Source organism: Dermacentor silvarum, chromosome 3 (assembly GCF_013339745.2).
Source record: "Dermacentor silvarum isolate Dsil-2018 chromosome 3, BIME_Dsil_1.4, whole genome shotgun sequence".
Taxonomy (NCBI): Eukaryota; Metazoa; Arthropoda; class Arachnida; order Ixodida; family Ixodidae; genus Dermacentor; species Dermacentor silvarum.
Window position 1 is genome coordinate 44,337,023 of NC_051156.1, and position 20,879 is coordinate 44,357,901.

At 47.7% G+C, this 20,879-nt stretch overlaps 2 protein-coding genes across 4 annotated transcripts in view; one reads left to right on the top strand and one right to left on the bottom strand.

Moving 5' to 3' along the window:
- Positions 1-1,872, bottom strand: part of LOC119444321 (fatty acid synthase-like) — a 208,118-nt gene extending 206,246 nt beyond the window's left edge. The window contains 3 exon segments of the mRNA XM_049664541.1: positions 583-721; positions 860-916; positions 1,837-1,872. Of these exon segments, the coding sequence (XP_049520498.1) occupies positions 583-721; positions 860-916; positions 1,837-1,872 (232 nt within the window).
- Positions 1-20,879, top strand: part of LOC125943763 (uncharacterized) — a 122,050-nt gene that overhangs the window by 86,184 nt on the left and 14,987 nt on the right. The window lies entirely within an intron of this gene.

Sequence of the window (20,879 nt, forward strand, 5' to 3'; positions counted from 1 at the left end):
GACATCTTCTTTAAGAGATACGTAGCAGAAACGTAGTGCAGAACTAGATGCAGAAACTCGCCTGCTGTGTTTAAAGGGAGTTCGACAGCAGTACTTCTCTCAACTTGGTAGCTCTTTAATAACACTAGCCCGCTGCTGCTCTCCATGAAGTGAGGCTTATTTTCGCTAGATTTGTCAGCACGACCACATTTGGTAATAAACCCACGTTTAATAAATAGGCAAATCATGGTTCATGTGGCCGTGTTTACCGTCGTTAGTATCTCTAACAACCCGGATGTTTGGTGTTTTTGAACTTCTTCTGTTTGAGGACGCTTCAAAGCTTTATACACTTTCCTGTACTACATCTGCCATATTTGCCTTGTTACCGTTGAACTTTTATTAGTAGCAATGAATCTATCAGCCAATAAATCGATGTTTTAAATATTCCAAGTTTTCTACAAATTAGTCAACTTGATGTTCCAGAACCTCTTTCAAGATTGCGGCCGCAAGAGGCGCTCACTATCCTGGTGTGTGATTTATTCTGTTGATGCATACGTAATCAGTACCAGCTGTATCTTTTGCAACGCTCGCAGGCAGACATACCTCGTGGCCAACGAGCCTCATCGTCTGTAACGAAGTCGACATTCGCGTAGAGTTTTTCCTTGAACTCGCCCGGGTCATCAGCTTGCGGGAAGTGTCCGGAGAAACCGCTTATCACAATATCGTCGTCTCTCATGGTTGCCTGAAAAAGAGAAAAATAGCTTGCTTGCTGCGAAATTTCGGTGGAAGGTTAAACGGCGATCTAAACGTTGAATTAAACGGCCATCATCCGACGATTTAACAACAGGGTGCACTGAATTCGGAAAGCAAACGTACAAACGCTGAATTGTACTGCAGCCCCTTCCTCTGCCACAGAGCGAGCGGCCCCAGCAGCGAACTATATACAGACTCACTGCCAACACGACCCTTATGCGCATAGCTGCGTGTACAATTTCGGCGCTTGCGAAATCAAAAGCAAAAAAAATGAAACTGATATACGACAGGATGTCTGAGTGCCAGATGTGAGGGTTATAACGAAGCGTCTCAAACGTAAAATATGTCGTTAGAAGGCTGCAAATATGAACCTTCCAGAGTGGAATTAAATTGTCCGAGAGCGAGCTTCAAATGGCTCTATTAGCCTTCCGACGGCTCGCTAAAAGCACAACCAACCCATTTGAAGATAGTATTTCGAAAAATAAGATTATTATTCGGTCCAACCCTTACTAAAAGCGCAGAGAAGGGAACTATTAAAGTACTTTTGACACTGCGATTAATAATTTGCAAAAAAACTAATACGCTCCAGCCTCACCATATTCGAAAATTCCATATCATTGGATATCATAAAAAATACATGCTTCCATTCTTTATTAAAACAACAATCTTTCATTATTGAGTAAGCATGGTATGTAGACGGAATAATAGTTTTTACAAGTGTAGGTTATACTATTGGGATTCCTAACAATTAACGGTTGCATTGGCAACGGTGAAAAAAAAAAACTCAGCACAACCATTCCAATTGCGGTGTTTCTCGAGATACGTAGATGTTAAGCGCGAAGGTAAATTTGGAAAGTCTATAGCAAAATTGTGCCATAAAGGCTGAAAACAATGAAAGTGCTCCTTCAACGCGAATACAATGTTTCCTAAATTTTACAGGGAATCTGTATATGGCTCGGTTCTGACCAAAAGTGCGTGCGGCGGCAGGGTGTGTACAAAAAGTCACGTGGACAACATTGAATCCACAGTGGCCTGCTGCACGCCGGTGGTGCTCCGTGGCTCCGGGGTGGATGGAGGAATAATAAAACGTCATTGTGTACTCACCAATGTCCGGGCCTCGTTTTCTTGCGGCGTCGACATTGCTCTAGCGACGTTATCAGCAGTTGTACATTGCTCTTGCTATGGCCAGGACGCGCGTAGCTCGTACTAAAGTTGAACAACGTGCATAGAAAAGCGCCTGTGTGAGCAACAGCGTGAATGGGGAAGATAACGGCGGGAAGCCGCTTTATTCCTAACGCGTGTCGCCCGAAGGATCCGCAACGTAGGATAGCCGCTCTGTGACCGATGAAGAACAGCGTGCCCATGATGATCACCTTTGCGAACAGAAGCGGGAGTGGGCGCAAAAGCATCGGCAACCAATTGCAGTATATCACGGTGACCACAAAGTAATGGTTACCATAGTAACAAAGTAACCCGAAAATAAACGACGATAACAACAACGAATTTATGAGTATCAGTCTTTATTCAATCAATATAGCAATTAACCATATGTAACCAAATATAGTTGTCAAGAAGTACAGCTTCAATGGTCTTCCACCTTCACATAGGTGAATGGCTCTGATATTTTTATTGCGACAGGCATTATATGGACACTCCAAAGCGGATTTCTGTCGTCGCCGTCGCCGTGAGGTACCGTATGACGCCAACGGCGATGAAATTGTCGCCGCGCTCCAGACGCTGTATGTGCGAGTGAAAGGGCGCGAGGGAGGCGTGCTTTCACGGAGAGCGAACGTTCTACGCAGTGCCCCCTGAAGAGCTGCAGAATTAAGCGTCTCTTTCCTCTTTTACAATCACCATATATATAGAGCAAACGCGACTTTTTCTTCGCGCGAAAGGCCGTGGGGGGACGGGAGGGAGGGACGGGAGGCGACGTTTAGCTGCGGCATCAAATGCGTATTTATATAAAAACTTTGCGAGGCGAGAAGGTGGGTAAGATTTCCGACGCAGCTCGACGAGCGTCCCATTGTGATCTCGTCGGAAACATCCGAGCCGCCCCCAGAGGCTCCGGCAAAGTCAACAACGCTGCGCACGTTTGGTGCGAACGCGGGCAAAACGCTGACGGCGTCGACGACAGTTCTGCGCGTTGCTGGTGCTACTGTATGTCCAAGTTATACAGCTGATAAAACTACTATCCTTACTTCGTATAGCTCTCTACTAATTTGCTATCGCAATTGATGCTTCGCCTTTCGGGTGAAACTGCGCCAATTTTTTGTATGCAGCACTAAAATTTTTGCATTCGCATTTTTATCGCAATAGTACTAAAACCCTCCTTTACCAATCAGCATAAAATAAATTTTCAGGGCGCGAGGGTTTTATTAGTGATAGCAACATTTGCTTTCATGGTTTCGATTTAGGTCTCAATTTCAGTATTTCGTCACACTAAGTTAGTCGAGACAATCTCAGCATACTGACATGCATATTGTATTTTCTAGTTCAGGAATGTAATTGAAGCCAATGCGCATACTTCGTGATGACATTAGGATGTGCCAGGCAACAAAGATTCAGTTAGCGGTCATCTTGGCATGCCCACGAAGTGAGACCTTACTTCCGATAAAATATTGGGCAATGTTAAAAAGGTATTATTCTGAGTTTACATAACAGCCTTCAAATAATTTCGGTGTATCCTGAAGTTTAACTTTCCGAAAATTTATTGTGTTCAAATATCCCGGTTGAATTATACTTGGAAGCAGTTAGTTGCCGTATATCACCGGATGTTCGAAAATAAAGCGAAATCCATAAAGCCAACCTATTACTGGATTAATGGCTATGACGTTGTGCTTGTAAACGCGAGGCCGCGGGATGAAATCCCGGCCACGGCGGCTGCATTTCTGTGGCTGCGAAAAGCAAAAAACGCCCGTGCACGTTATAGAACGCCAGCAGGTCAAAATTAATCGGGATTTACCAACTATGGCGTGCGTCAAAATCAGATTGTGGTTTTGGCACGCAAAGCCCCTGCATTTATTTCAATTCTTCATTTTGCAAATTCTGCCATAAGGAAAGTCTTACAAAAAAGGCGTATTCACGAAGCTTGAAGCGTTCGTTGGATGATCAGGCTAAGGGTTTTCGCCGATGCCAAAGCGAATGCTCTATTCAACAACAGGCAATGCATGCAGGGAAGTGCCTTGCTATTTGAGGCTCGAGCTGGTCGCTTAAGGACAAAAACATGCCGGAGCAAATATTCCCAATTTGAAGAAGCACGTGCGTATGCTGCAGCAAATGTCGGGAGACCACTCAGCTCTTGGAGGAGAGAGGAGGAGGGAACACTTTATTTTCGTCAGATGCAGATTTAATTAAATTACTGGGTTTCTTCTGCTAGGCGGCGTAAGGTCGTCGTAAGCCCTAAGGAACATGGATAAAAATAAATGGGTGGCTAAAGTGCACAAGTATCTCTACATGAAAAGTGTGGACACAGAATGGAGGAAGAGGTCAAGGAAGTTGGCAACCAAGTACAGGATAATAGAAACTGTAAATAGACAACCAGGAGTCATCAGAAAGAAAGCGAGAGAAATAGAGACCGTGAATTGGATGCAAAGAATGGAAACAAAAAGGACATTGGAGATTTACAAGAATGAGAAGAAAGAAATTAGAAGGGAAAATGTGTATGATAACACAAAGGGCAGTGCCTTGCTATTTCAGGCTCGAGTCGGTCGCCTAAGGACCAAGACATACCGGAGCAAATATTCGGAACTAGATGAGGAATGTGTATGTTGCAGTAAAGATCCAGAGATCATTCAGCACATCCTAATGGAATGCGACGGGATACACCCAGTGAGAACCGTAGGTAAAGTGCAACTCCCAGAAGCGCTTGGGTTTAAAGTGGAAGGAAACATGAACAGATCAGCCGTAGAGATAAGCAAGACACGATTAGAGTACTGGTGGAAAAAAATCAGGGAAACGATGGATACTACCTGATCTCTTAAAATCATAGGCAGCGGTGCAAGGTAAATTTTTGAAAAAGAAAAAAGAATAATGAGAGGTATGCAAAAATGCTAGATAAAGAACATGTATAGTATACCTGATTAAATCAAGCAGGCTATGTGACTATTTGTCGCCGCCCCATTTCAAAGGGGATGCCAAACATGATCATCTCATCACCCTTGACTTTCGGCGACCTCCAAAGCCTAGTTGACGGTCCGCAGCTGGACCGCGGGATCCGAGCTGGAAACCATTACTTCCCGGTCTGAAGTGTTATTAAGTTCGAGTTCCATCCTAGGTTTGAGCCCGGGGCAGTCGCTCAATATATGTGTCAGGTCCGCTTTATAGGTGTCGCAGTTCTTCCATTTAGGTGAGAAGCAGCCCGCATATATTGTGAATACTTGTAAGGGTTGGCAAATGAGCCAGTCTGCAACTGTCTCCAGGTCACCTGTCGCAGTTTATCCTGTGATTTATGCGGAGGGGGGTATTTTTGTCTACCTTCGCGGTAGTGCATAGTAATTTCATGGAAAGTCACCATGCGATCCCTGGCTGAACCCAGGTAGAGGCCTCCCACCGCACGGCTCACCAAACCTCGGGCATAAATGTGGGCAGCCTCATTCTCTGGGTGCGAGGAATGTGCCGGGACCCAGATGATTTGAATCTGGTGATCAGGTGGTGGATATTTGTGTAGAATTTGCATGGCCGGTTTGTGGATTGTGCCACTGGCAAAGTTTCTAACTGTGGTTTTGGAATCACTCAAAATGATTTCCGCGGTGGTGCCATTTATAGCCTGAGCTATAGCTGCCTCTTCTGCTTCCTTTTCATGCAGGCAACAAATTGTTGCGGCGGAGTAGGCCTGACCCTGATTGTTGACTATGCCTATACAGAAGGCATCTCGACTTGGGTGTTCCGCAACGTCGGCGTGAACTATATCCTGGAGACCCAAGTAGTGTCTATGTAGAGCTTTAGCTCTTGCTCTCCCTCTGTCCTTGTAATGTTCAGGGTGCATGTTTTTTAGTATTGGGTCTATCCATAAATTTCTGTGGTATATTAGGGGAAATTGACATATTGAGGTGTGTGTTGATCCATATTGGATCCCCAGGTCCTCCAAAATGTGTCTTCCTACTTGAGTTTTGGATAGCCTCTCCCGTTGGGCTAGCCTGTGTGCCTCGACCAGCTCCTCCAGGGTATTGTGAATTCCCAATTCAAGGAGCTTCTCATTAGCCGTGTATCTAGGGAGGTGAAGGGCTGATTTGTATGATTGTCTAATTAAGCAATCGATTTTTTTCCTTTAAGCCGGATATAGGTGCAGGTAACAAAGGGAATATACTATGGAGCTCAGGACGAAGGCTTGGACAAGTTGCCTGACATCCGCTTCCTTCATGCCTTTATGCTTGTTTGCTACTCGCCTAATTAGCCTGTTTGTTTGGCTAACGCATCCTATGATTTTGCTCAGGGTGAATGCGTTCTTTCCGTTGTTTTGTACGTGTATCCCCAGAATTCTAACGGTCTGCACCTCATGTACGTACGTGCCACCTACCATCACCTTGACGTCCGGGTGCGGTGTCTTTCCTCGTGGTTGAGCCCTTATAATCAGAAGTTCTGACTTTTAGCGGGAGCATGACAGACCTATTTGATTCGCATGATATGACAATCGGTTTGCTCCTGCTTGTAGTGTTTACTCTACCTCACTATCGCTTCCGGTATTAGCCCAGAGGGTGATATCATCAGCGAATAGTGAGTGTCTCAAACCAGGGATTGTGCTAAGTGCAGTAGCTAGCGGTATAAGAGAGATGTTAAATAGGAAAGGGGATAGTACTGATCTCTGTGGAGTTCCTTGGCTGCGAAGTTGCAATATTGAAGATGCTACGGGGCCTAGCTCGAGTTCGGCAGTCCTGTCGGAGAGGAAGGCTTTGATATAGTTGTATGTATTGTGTCCGACATTGAGTTTCTCCAATGCAAGCACGATTTCCTCATGCTAAATGTAATCAAAGGCTTTTGTTAGATCTAGCAATGCGAAGAGATTCACGCGGCTGGATCAGTACGTAACGTACAAATTCTAGAAGCGCTGGGATGTGACGTTGAGCTCGTGAAAAGACGTGCGCACCCTCCAGGCCTCTCTCCTCTCCATTCCGAGCGCTAGCAGACACCGCGGCGCCAAGCCACCATCATCTGCTCACCCTCGCAAGCTTTCCCTCACCTACTTACATAGCGCGGCCGCGATCATGCATAGGTCGGCAGTGTGGGAGAACACTCACTCACCATAATTTTTCCAGGCCCCGCACTCACTCGCGTTTACACTCACCTCCACTCACACTCACAGCACTCACTCGCACTCGATCTCACCTGCACTCACACTCACTGGCACTCACTCGCACTCGCACTCACCTGCACTCACACTCACTGGCACTCACTCGCACTTGATCTCACCTGCACTCACACTCACTGGCACTCACTCGCACTCGCACTCACCTGCACTCACACTCACTGGCACTCACTCGCACTCGCACTCACCTGCACTCACACTCACTGGCACTCACTCGCACTCGACTTCACCTGCACTCACACTCACTGGCACTCACTCGCACTCGCACTCACCTGCACTCACACTCACTGGCACTCACTCGCACTCGCACTCACCTGCACTCACACTCACTGGCACTCACTCGCACTCGATCTCACCTGCACTCACACTCACTGGCACTCACTCGCACTCGATCTCACCTGCACTCACACTCACTGGCACTCACTCGCACTCGATCTCACCTGCACTCACACTCACTGGCACTCACTTGCACTCGATCTCACCTGCACTCACACTCACTGGCACTCACTCGCACTCGCACTCACCTGCACTCACACTCACTGGCACTCACTCGCACTCACTGGCACTCACTCGCACTCACCTGCACTCACACTCACTGGCACTCACTCGCACTCACCTGCACTCACACTCACTAGCACTCACTCGCACTCACCTGCACTCACACTCACTGGCACTCACTCGCACTCGCACTCACCTGCACTCACACTCACTGGCACTCACTGGCACTCGCACTCACCTGCACTCACACTCACTAGCACTCACCTGCACTCACACTCACTGGCACTCGCACTCGATCTCACCTGCACTCACACTCACTGGCACTCACTCGCACTCGATCTCACCTGCACTCACACTCACTGGCACTCACTCGCACTCGATCTCACCTGCACTCACACTCACTGGCACTCACTCGCACTCGATCTCACCTGCACTCACACTCACTGGCACTCACTTGCACTCGATCTCACCTGCACTCACACTCACTGGCACTCACCTGCACTCACACTCACTGGCACTCACTCGCACTCGATCTCACCTGCACTCACACTCACTGGCACTCACTCGCACTCACCTGCACTCACGCTCACTGGCACTCACTCGCACTCGATCTCACCTGCACTCGCACTCACTGGCACTCACTCGTACTCGATCTCACCTGCACTCAGACTCACTGGCACTCACTCGCACTCGATCTCACCTGCACTCACACTCACTGGCACTCACTCGCACTCACCGGCACTCACACTCACTCGCACTCGCACTCACCTGCACTCACACTCACTGGCACTCACTCGCACTCGCACTCACCTGGACTCACACTCACTGGCACTCACTCGCACTCGATCTCACCTGCACTCACACTCACTGGCACTCACTCGCACTCGATCTCACCTGCACTCACACTCACCGGCACTCACTCACACTCGATCTCACCTGCACTCACACTCACTGGCACTCACTCGCACTCGATCTCACCTGCACTCACACTCACTGGCACTCACTCGCACTCGCACTCACCTGCATCACACTCACTGGCACTCACTGGCACTCGCACTCACCTGCACTCACACTCACTGGCACTCACTCGCACTCGCACTCACCTGCACTCACACTCACTGGCACTCACTCGCACTCACACTCACTGGCACTCACTCGCACTCGATCTCACCTGCACTCACTCTCACCGGCACTCACTCGCACTCGCACTCACCTGCACTCACACTCACTGGCACTCACTCGCACTCACCTGAACTCACACTCACTGGCACTCACTCGCACTCACCTGCACTCACACTCACTGGTACTCGCTCGCACTCGCACTCACTTACACTCACATTCACTGGCAATCACTCACACTCACCTCCACTCACACTCACTGGCACTCACTCGCACTCACCCCTTTGAAATGAGTGCGAGTGTGAGTGAGTGCACTCATGAGTCACTGTGCCGATCTATACCGCTCACAATTTGTGTATATTCATAACGAAGCTTCCAATTTAGCACCTGTTGCATCCGGAGTGCGCCAAGGCAGTGTTTTGGACCCAGGTTTATTTTTAATATACATAAAAGAGTTGCCTTCCCGATTACATGGTAACATCCGTCTATTCGCTGACTATTGTATTTCATACCGCGAAATTAGTCACAGTGATAATCACCATATACAAACTTCTGCGTTTTCTTGGTGTCAGGAGTGGCAGATGACTCTAAATGCCGAAAAATCTGTAACGCTAACAGTAAGAAAGAAACAGATATATGAGTTTACTTGCATTATTAATGACACAACTGTCACTTGTGCATTTGAGCGTAAATATTTAGGTGTCACATTAACATACGCTCTCCGATGGGAAAGCCATGTTAACAAAATAACCTTAAGTGGAAATCAATGTACATGCTGAGCACTAAACCGACTCTTCTTCCTGAGAAGACACCTTCGTCTTGCGCCCCCAGATAAAATTTGCTGGCCTACAAAATGCTTGTTCGAACAGTGCTGGAGCACGCCAATGTTGTTTGGTTTCCGTACACAAAATAACTCATTGCAAGAATGGAAGGGGTGCAGAAGAAGGCAATAAGGTCATGTTTTGATAAGTACAAATTAACGGATTCATTGACTAAATTATTAAAGAGAGCTAGTTTATTAACACTGCAAAGTACAGCAAAACTAGCACGACTAAAGATTTCGTTTCAATTTATTCATGGTGACATAAACATTGACGTCAGCCCCAAACTCTCTCTGTCCATCTCTGTCATTGACATTAGCCGTGTGCATACTTGCCGCCCATGCTCGCTAAGCTCGCCTTCGGTCGGAGGGGAGCTTAGCGAGCATGGGCGGACGTAGGGCTCGAACGAAGCTTTGCGCCGATTTCTTCTGGTAGCGCGTTAGCCATCGTCTTCTACGACAGAATCGACATGGGCGGCGGCACTGTCGAGATAGCGCTGGCCGCGCCGAGCGGTGCCGTGGAACGCAGGTGGAGGGAAGTGGTTGGCGCAACTTCAGACATTGAGGGTCTTTAATATTGTGTATGTAGTGGCGCCATCTATGCGCAGCTCTACGGATGGCTCTGTGGCTCTTGGTTTAGCGGCTTGGGGCTGTGGTACCTGTGTCCAGGGCGTGTTTTCCGTAGCAGGGAGAGTTGAATGCCCTAGTACGCTTTGTAGTTGTGATCTAAGCGATTGATTTTCCGTTTGTAGTTTACGTATTTCGGCCTTGAGAACATAGAATTCCTGCTCGATATGTGAAGTGTTGAGTTTATTGTTAATGGGTGGTGTGGTGCTGACCGGAGAGGCTAAGCTATCCCAGTTCACCTGGCATTCGCCGCGTGTGGAAGCTTGGGTGATTGATTGGCTCCGTAGATGCCGAGGCTGGCTTGGACCGGTGCTGGTCTTTCTCTCGGGACCTGCTGCGGCCTCTCAATCGGCTGCGGTACCGGGTGCGAGTGCCGCCCCAGGAGCGGTTGCAGCTAGGATGGCTTCCGGAGGATGGCGCGGTAGGTGGTGGATGGGCGTGGTGGTTCTCTGTGGGATTCTCTTCCGAAATGAAGGTGACTAGTGCGTACGGCGTTGTTGCTCTCGGTGGCGTTGAAGTAGTATGCGAGACGTTTCGTGACGGCATCGACACGTCTTGTCCTCAGTGACGTGGTCTCGACCGCACAGGGCTCATTTAGGGGTGCAGGAGTGGTTCTCACGTGGAGATGTCATGTGGTTGGTAAGGGTGGGGCACAAGTCTGTGTGCTCGCCTACTGCTCCCCATGCGTTGCATACTTCCACTCGACGTTTGTGGATGTAGCATTTGCATTTGGTCCCTCGGTAGTGTACGTAAAATGGGACTGCCTGGTCATCACAGACGATGAGAGCTGAGTTTGTGCTACCTATGCGTCGATCATGAAGGATGGTGGGGTTGCGGCTGTTCATCAAGCTGCGTGAAATGTTTTTGGCTGTGTCATAGGCTGGCATGTTGTGAATCGCTCCCGTGACTGTATCTTCTGGGGGCGTAGCATATGCGACTGCCTCGTGTGTGGCTGCACCAATGGCAGTAATTCTCCGCGTTGTCCAAGAAAGGTGTGTTGATAATAATGATGCTGCTGTCAGGGTTAATACGCATATATTGTCGGTGACTGCATGCGCCATAGGCGAGACTGAATGTAGCGTAGCGTCGCGTAGTAGGGCTTTCCCAACTCGGGTAACTGTCAGGCCGTTGCGGGGACAAACAACTATTTTGGCGTGATCTTCAGGGAGGCGAGGCTGTCGTATTGTGCGCGGACGTGGAGGCCGACCTTCAGTAGAGGGGTGCGACGTACGCTGTAGTTCTTCGTGCGTAAGCTGCTGAGTCCGCATGTGGTGGTGGCACTGGGTCTTGTGATACGCAAGCCAGCCGTTGGCTGGGGTGAATTCGTCTTGGGGTGATAGCCGTGCCATCCACTTTTAAATGCGAATCATTCCTTGCCGAACATTTGTCAATTTGAGAGTATCTATCTAAGAATCTATCTATCAATCTATCTATCTATCTAGCCCCTTACTTCTTAGTGTTCTCATGGTCGTTTCGGTAACTTGGTAGGTCCCGAAATTGGCATCGTATGACAAGAGTGGATGACGAACATAAATGGTAGGTGCTGATAATAATATCATGGCATGTGTGTCACATTGGTCATGAAAGAGCCGCCTACGTCTTGGTGCTCTCATGGTCGTTTCGTTAACTTGGTAGGCTCCCCACATACTCCTTCGCATAACATCGATTCTCGTAGGGCGTGGGATCTGTCGGCCTTTTTTTTAAGTAGGTGGCGCCCCCGTCGCCTTCACCTAAATGACGGGCGCCGAGCTCCGGCGGAACGCTGGTCTCACCGGAGACCCTACCGGTGCTGCATGAAGCTTTGACAAGCGTCTCACCTTGCTGCATCTAGTTTTCATACTCCATGGTGGAAAAATTGATTTTATTCCCCACCGACCTGTAAATAAAATGGAAAAGGAGCGGCGGAAGCAGCTGTCATGTGCCCGGTGCGTCCGCCAGAGGCTGTTCTCACTGGCCAAATCTCTTCACATTCCATTAGGATGTGCCGAGCGTTCTCCGGATCTTCGCTGTAGCACACACATGGCTCACCTAGTTCCGTATATTTGCTTCGGTATGTTTTGGTCGTTAGTCAACCGGCTCGAGCCTCTAATAGCGAGGCACCGCCCTTTGTGTTATCGTACAGATTTTCCCATCTAATTTCTTTCTTCACATTCTTGTAAATCTCCATGGTCTTTTTTGTTTCCATTCTTTGCATTCAATTCACGGTCTCTGTTTCTGTCGCTTCCTTTCTAATGACTCCTGGTCGTCTATTTACGGTTTGAATTATCCTGTACTTGGTTGACTGCTTTCTTCACCTGTTCCTCCATTCTGCGTCCACGCTTTTTAGGTACAGATACTTGCGCATTTTAGCCGCCCCTTTATTTCCACCCATGTTGATGAGCCTTTCTTAAAAACTAATTTTGCTCTGTGCTTCTCTGACTTGAAAAGAGGCCCAGCCCATGTCACCCTGCACTGCCTTATTTGTGTTATTCCCGTGGGCTCCCAAAGCCAACCGGCCTACGGATCTTTGGTTAACTTCCAACTCCAAGAACATATCCGATTTTAGGTATAGAATGGCATTTGCGAATGTTAGCGCTGGCGCCATTACTAGCTCCTTTCCAGATTTCAAGCACCACCTCATACTTATTATGACCCCACAGTGTTCTTTGTTTCATTATTGCTGCATTCCGCTTCCCCTTTATTTTCAGGTTATCTTGGTGATTGCTTGAGTAAGTCTTTCCTTCGTTTATGTATACGCCGAGGAACTTATATTGCCTGACTATGGGTAAGACTTGCAGTTGAAATAACACCACGTAATTACTCGTCTCTTGATTAAAGACCATATTCCTAATTTCTCTGTGCTAAACTTAAGGCCTAGATTTTTTGCTGCATTGCTAGACATATTCGCAATTGTCTGCAAATCTCTTCCATTGTCCGCTAGTAGCACTATGTCGTCCACATACATCAGTCCTGGGCCCTCTTATGGCGCGATGGAAAACAACCCTAAATGGTTGTTTTCCAGTCGTCTCTCTCTATGCCCTAAACATAAAGTGTGAACAACAATGGAGACAGAGGACAGTCCTTGGTGAACTCCCACCATTTCATTACCTTTTACACCTTCCCGTACTACTTGTACTCGGTTGTCTCTATATATCTCCCTCAGCAGCTCCACGAAATCGTCCTCTATGCGTATTTGTATTCAGGAATATCCCATAACAATTTAATGTCTGCGTTGTCATACGCTCCTTGATTATCTAGAAATGCTATCGATGAAGGTCTACTCTGAGCTACTGAAATCATCTGCTCTAACTTAGCACAACCATGTTTTTCTCCAAGCGTCTGACTGTCCTGAACCCATTATGTAGTTCCCCCAGTAAGTCATTTTTCTTCGTTTTCTCGGACAGTTCTAAATTTATGTCTTTCGTTGTCATAAAATATATCACCAACGTTACTATACCTGGCCTGTACGAGGTCGTCTTATCCCTAACTCCTTTGCCTTTAGAGGTGAGGTTCATCTTGCTTTCGCACCATCCAAACCGGAATTTTGTTCGTTATAATCACTTGGTCTATGGAATTAGTCAGCAGTGTCTTGCTCTTTGGAACGACGTTTTTGATTAGCTGTAATGGGATTTCTTCGGGTCCTGCAGCCGTGTTATTAGGGACATTTTCTGCTGCCTTTTTTCCAATAAAAGCTTTCTATGCTAAATTTTGATCTCTCAGGCCTCTTTGCTGTTGCTGGAGCTGTTGTCTGAACTACGCTTTTTCTCATGCCGAAGTTATTCCTTATAACGTCTGTGATGTACCGCAGCTAATCGTCTCCTTCGTAGATGTTACCGTCTTTATCCCTTATAGCCGTTTGCGAGTTTTTAGTTGGAGCTTCGAGTGATTTTATATGGTATCCGAATCTTTTTTTGGCCGTCATTCTCTCTTTTGTGAGTGTTGTGCACCCAACGTTCACTTGCACATTTTATTTTTTCTTGTACGAGCTGACTCGCTACCCTTTTCTTTTCTCGGTATTTGGTCCATTTCAGGAGCACCTCATCTTCTTGTAATCCCAACTTTTTGGCTTCTCGATGATCCTTAGGTGCCTCCTTACGTCCTTCAATAGTTTAAGCTTCATTTATTTGTTCCACCATATGCGTGGTTTCCTCTTTCCAATCCAACAATTGTTTTTTCGCCGCGTCTGTCTTATTTCCTGCTGCATAACGTCTACCAGTTCCTTACATTCCCTGACCACAGTAGGAAATGCCTCAATTTTCCTTAATTTTTCGCAATGTCTGTTATTTCCTTTTATATAATGTTTTGAAATTGTGATGCTATTGGTTCGTGTTTCGCGATAGTATCACTCCCAAACATTTATATTAAGCGTCTATGGTGTCTACCCAGGCTATCTTTTTTTCATTTTCGCCGATTATCCTTTGGTCCAGTTGTTCGTTGAAAATTTCTGAGACTAAGGCTTAGCCGATAGATCACTGCCTTCTTCCGCATTGCCACGTTACCTGTCCATGACATTTATTCCCCTGTTAACTACTATAAGGTTCTGTTCATCACACAGATTCAGCACTAGAGAACTGCTGTAACCAGTATGTCCGTCTAAATTACCCATGTGCGCTTTCATACCCAGGCAGCACACCAGCAATGGTGCAAGCAGGGCCCAATTCTGGCAGAAATTGGTACCAGTTCTTAACCAACGCTAGCATATTGGCAAAGTTCAACCCAGTCCAATGCTAGTCCAGAGTTGAAACCAAGATAGGCCGAATATTATGCCACTGCAGAAGCCATTGTTTTGCTAGCGTAGTACCAGCGCTGAGACATATCGTTGCCAATATTAATGCCAGCTTTCGGCCGATGCCTCGGCATGACGAATATTGTAAGTATGCTGGCTCGAGACATTGCAGCCATTATTATTGCGAGCCTTTTGCTAGTGGCGTTTTTATAGCATTTGTCCCCATCTTAACTCGGCGTACTCTCTCACGAGTGCACTCACTCACACTCCCTCGCACTCATTTCATAGGCCCGAGTGTGAGTGCGAGTGAGTGCCAGTGAGTGTGAGTGGAGGTGATCGCGAGTGAGTGTCAATGAGTGTGAGTGGAGGTGAGTGCGAGTGCCAGTGAGTGTGAGTGCAGGTGAGTGTGAGAGCAGGGGAGTGCGAGTACGAGTGAGTGCCAGTGAGTGTGAGTGCAGGTGAGTGCGAGTGAGTGGCAGTGAGAGTGCGAGTGAGTGCTAGTGAGTGTGAGTGCAGGTGAGTGCGAGTGAGTGCGAGTGCAAGCGAGTGCCAGTGAGTGGACGTGAGTGTGAGTGAGTACCAGTGACTGTGAGTGGAGGTGAGTGCGAATGAGTGCCAGTGAATGCAAGTTGGGGTGAGTGCGACTGAGGGCCAGTGATAGGAAGTGAGTGCGAACGTGTGTGAGTGCCTCTGAGTGCGAGTGCAGGTGAGTGTAAACGTGAGTGAGTGTGAGTGGAGGTGAGTGCGAACGTGATTGAGTGCTGTGAGTGAGAGTGGAGGTTAGTGTGAACGTAGTGAGTGCTTGTGAGTGAGGGGAGGCTAGTGTGAACGTGAGTTTGAATGGCAGGTGAGTGTTAACCTGAGTGAGTGTGAATGCAGGTGAGTGTGAACATGAGTGAGTGCTTATGAGCGGAAGTGAGTGTGAACGTGGTGAGTGCTTGAACGATAAGCAGCGCTGATATCGCTTCATCTTGCTTGCGGAAAATGGAAGCACGTTGTATGTACAAGCTCACTCACAGCGATGACTTACTCCGCTAGCAGACTGTGCACACCAAGATAGCAACCACTCAATAAGGTCGTAATAATCCAAGGTTCAGGCATGAGTGAGACAATGTATAGTGAAGTGAGCGGCTATATTTATTGCGTTAGCAATTATATGGACACACCAAGCGCACTTCTGCCGTGGACGAGGCTGTGAGGTTTCGTATAAAGTCCAAACACAGTAATATTGTCACCGCGTGCCGGTGGTACGCTGTATGTGCGACTGAAATTTTGCGAGGGTCAGCCGACGCTTGCTGCTCAATCTCACCCGCGCGCGGGAAGAAGGCGGGGCGGAAGCGCCGCTTCTTCTGTGGCGCGCGAGGCACGGGGGGTGTCGTCTTACTCCGGCAGCGGCCGCATGGGCACCGTATCTTGAAAGCGATCTTCGACGTGCAAAAAGAGAGCGCCCGCGCGGGCGTCATCTTCAAAGCGATTTGTGACGTGAACAAAGTTCAACTAGTGCCGGTAACTTCGTATGCGCTGTGTTTTGGACGTTCAGTTCGCGTTGAAGCGAGACGCGACACAAAGGTCAATTCGCCCGCAGCTTTTTCGGCGCCTGCTCGCTCCGGCGTTCTGACAGCGATTTTCCGCGGTCATCGAGCGAGATGTGTCGATGTATACATTCCTAAATATATTGACAAGCACGCGTTACGCCGTGCTTGTCAATATATTTAGGAATGTATACAAGTTTATACGAACGATAAAACTTCCATCCTTAGTTCGCATAGTTGTCTACTAATTTGCTGTCGCAATCGAGGCTTCACCTTTCGGGCAAAACTACAACATTTTTTAATACGCCTGAGAATATGGATGCGCTGTAGCGCTCAATGCAGACATATCAAACTCATGACCAGCAAATTTTTCCATGACTTCCACTGAGTGAAGACGCTTAATCTTGTGTGGTTTGCTACAGCTTCGCTGGTCATCCGCCTTCAGAGGGTGGAATGGGTCCTCATTTTTTTCCTCCCTCCCACTTAAATGTACACGTACAGGCTCTGATAAACAGGCAGAGCGGAAGAAAGACAAGCCAAGTTAGCACAGAGTAACAAACACGCACGCTCGCATACATGAGAAAAAGCGAAGATGCAATGATAGATACCCCATTGTTCTCCCTTTTGTGTGTATGTGTGTTTCGGCATTAAATGGTTGACTAAAGGCCCGTTCACACTGAAAGCGAAGCGTCTAAGCGGCTAAGCGGATTTTCAGCGCGGCGAGGCGGCGAGCTCGCGGGCGTGTTCAAACCGGACGGCTTCGCTGGCTGCCAGCGCCGCCGAAGAGGCGGAGCATCGAGAACTCTCGCGGCGTACGTGTCGCCATCTCGTGGCACCGGTCTTACGCCCGCGGGCAGATCTCGCGCCGTGATATACGAGCGCCACCGTCGTCTGGCGTTCTGATTGTCTGCGGCAAAGCGGAGTGCTCCGGCGGGCGGAAAAATAGGTCCGAGAGCGATCGGGCTCACCGCCTCGTTTTCCGCCTGGCGAGGAGGTTTTGCCCCCTTTCCGCTTGCCCGCTCTGACCGCTCGGCCTTCGGCGTGAATGTCTCTCCCTTTATTTCCCGCTCTCTTGGCTGAATCCGCCCGAGGATGGCTTCGCTAGCATGGGCGGCAAGCATGAACACGTCTAATGTCAATGACAGAGAGACCGACAGAGAGGGGTTGGGGCTGTAACGGTATTTCACGGCCCAGTGACTCCATTTGGAATCACCGGGCCTTAAAGGGTTAAAAACAGTGAGGTGACCAGTGTTCAGGCCGGCAAAACGAGATTTGGATCTTTCTGTTTCTCACTTAAGTCGCCCAACTGCAGCAGCGCCCCTATTGCTCCCTTCGTCATTACAATAGCCCCGTGAGAAAAAAAAACAAATAGCCATATGGACGACTCAGGCTGACGTGTGCGCCGCTGAAACTCGACCAAGTACTTTGCCGGTGATCGTTGGCGTAGCAAGAGCGGGGGCTGGCTGTGTGTGTGTGTGTGGGGGGGGGTTAAACTCCCGACCCAACCCAAACGTTTTGAACTACTTTGTATGCACATAACTTCACGCACACATGCAAACACACACACACTCGTATAGGACGGTGCTACATGACATGTACATGGACTCTGTCCAAGATACATCGGTGAGTTGGAGCTCCGGACGCTATTATGACGTCTTCCCAAACTCCGCGCCCCGGGGCCAGCCTCTGTCGTTGAAATGATGAACAGATCACGCACGGCTCTTTCCGCGAATTTTTACTAGAAGCTAGAGGTGTTCAAATGTAACCATGCGTTTCGCATTACAGCTGCCCGTGGCTATGGTGCCACCCCGAGGACGTACACGCTTCTTGGAAGCTGCGGCCAGGTCACATTATCGCCTGGGGGCCGAGACAGTGTCATCGAAGCGACGGATATTCTACCTCTGGTAGCCCCGCCGATGACAGAAGCTGCTTAGGGGAAATCGGCTGCATTTTTAAAGGGGCCTGAGGCCGAGTCGTGTATTAAAATAAGGAACATTGTATACCCTTCATAGAGACCGCATTTCGAGACACCCCCAACATTAACCTTTGGAAGTCTTGGGGAGCACCATTTTTAAATCAGATTCGATGGCAGATGTGGCGGGATTTCGAACTTGTCAGAACACAGCGAATCGCAGTTCCGATGCGACAGGCGCGGTGACAGACAGACACCTCTGGCGTCTAGGAAACATTCACTGGAAGCCCGGAAGAAGCGATTCTTGGTCTGTTCACCACCAGTTTACCGACTGAAACAGTGGTCTCCGCCGCGCGGGGTGTAAGAAAGCGGCGTCATGCCGCCAAGGACTCAAGCACACTGATGTATCTTCTACGGAGACTGCAAAGCTGTTGTTACGCAGCACAGCATTCGCTTATGCCCCAAAAGCTGTTATTGAACCTTTACGGATGTTGAAGGCAAGATAATTGCTTTTTGTTCCTGGAATACCTGGCATTAAGTCGTGAGTTATGTTGCAGTGCAAGTGGACCCATAAAGCCAAACTGCAGTTGTGCTTTTCGGGAAAAGCCATACTTCGGATGAACAGCTTAGTCGGCAGTAAACCTGCGGAAACAGTACCGTCAGGCTCATTCCTCGACATGTTTCTCGAACATGCCCAATTGAGCTGTAAAAGAACTCGTAACCGACACAGGGCAGCATCGCTTGGTGGTGCGGTAATATTTCTAAAATGTTTTTCTCTTTCAATTAGTTTTTGTACTGCTCAACAAATCAGAACGCTGAGGTAATCAAATATAGAATGTTTTTAAGGAGAATTGGAGGTCACGTCCTTATACATTTATTAACCAGAGCGATGTAATAAAAATGGCATTTAATAGATTTAAAAATTTTCGCATTTATGGTACCTCATTTACACATATGATTCAGTGAACTTCTCAAATGTGATAATTTGCGGGGTTTTACTTGCCTAAACTACATTATGATTAAGAGTCACGCTGCAGTGGCGGACTCCGGAATAACTTCGAGCACCTAGGGTTCTGGCATTCGGACCCCATCGAAATGCCGCCACCGCGGCCGGGGATCGAACCCGTCTTCACGAGCCTAGAAGTGCTATTTTTCAAGTGTAATGGCGCTTCACAAAACCTCAAGAATAGTCTGAAAAGATAGCACAAACAAAAAACTAATAGCCAGCGTATTTTATTATGCTCAATTTAACGTGTCTACTGGTGTAAATTATAGGATTACAGGTATTCTGGGCTGTTCACCATGTTTGTAATATTTCCCCCGAAAACTGCTTTGGTAGCAAAGTGAAATAAAATCTGCAACGTGTTCAAATTCACTAGTTCCTTCAAGGCTAAAAAAAAACTAAGCAGAGAGACATATCTGCTCATCCTAAACTCCTCGCGGCCCCGCTTCCTCTCGTATCTTGACACTCGCTCTCCCAGTATCGGCGCTTGCTCGGGAGGCGTGGAGCCTCTTCCAGAGTTACGCGATTTGAGACAATAAATTACAAGTTATGCGGCTCGCGCATGGGTTTTCGCCGTGGCTAAGGTACCATGCGTCCACTCGGTGGTTTACAATAACCTTTCATGTCTCTCTTATGATGTTAACTTGCGCGTACTACATTGCTGTAGTTTATGGTTTTGTCGTGTTATCAGCATTTGTTGTGCGAGTGGCTATTCCGCATAATACTTCTAGTTGTTAGGTGGGCCAAAGATGGAAAAAGGTTTCTTTTTGCTTTAGCGAAAATAGCGCGCGCTAAAGGCGCTCGAGCAGGGGAACAGAAGTCGCGTAGCCTTTATTTTTTTATGAATAATGCTGATCTCGAGATCGTTGCAGGGAGTCCATACATATAAAACAAAAGAAGCACAATCAAGTAATTTATACATGTAACGCAATAAAAGACTAGCAGAATACATGAAATTATTAGTAGCAATGAGCTCGGTATAAGTAACAAAATAGAAAACACCAAAATGCAATGACAGGATGCGAAATCAGATTATTCAAAAAAAAAATCCCGATACAGGTTTTTAAAAAAAATGTTCATAGAAACTGCTCAGCATGTACATTCATTTCCACCATTGCTAATGTTACGCTTAGCTTGTGTGGCAACCGATAGCGCAAGCGCAAAGCGCAGACATTCAAAATCAGCATGCGAATACCTTTGCAGACGACCCCAAAGGGCCGTGAGGCGTAAGACTCTTCGGCAGTGCTGCCAAATGTCGGCGAGCAAATTCGCTAGATGACAACGTCACAGTAGCTAGAAGTAGCTGAAAAATCGACCAAGGAGCTAAAACTAGCTAAACTATACTTTTCAAGCGCATTTTAAAGATATATTCTGGGTATATAATGCATTTATTAGCAGCTGTATTGTCATAAAAGCATAAACACCCCTCTCAAGTCATGTTTTCTTGCAGTTAATTACGCAGAACATGCATGAACGAATTATAAACGCGCTCCTGTTTTGATTCCACTAACTTATGGCAGGCTTATATAGTTTTCGCAAAGCGTCAAGGCTTGCGCACTCACAAAAGATGAGCTGCGAATGCATCACTCCTCTCCAAACATGTAAAAAATGAACTACATATAATTTATGG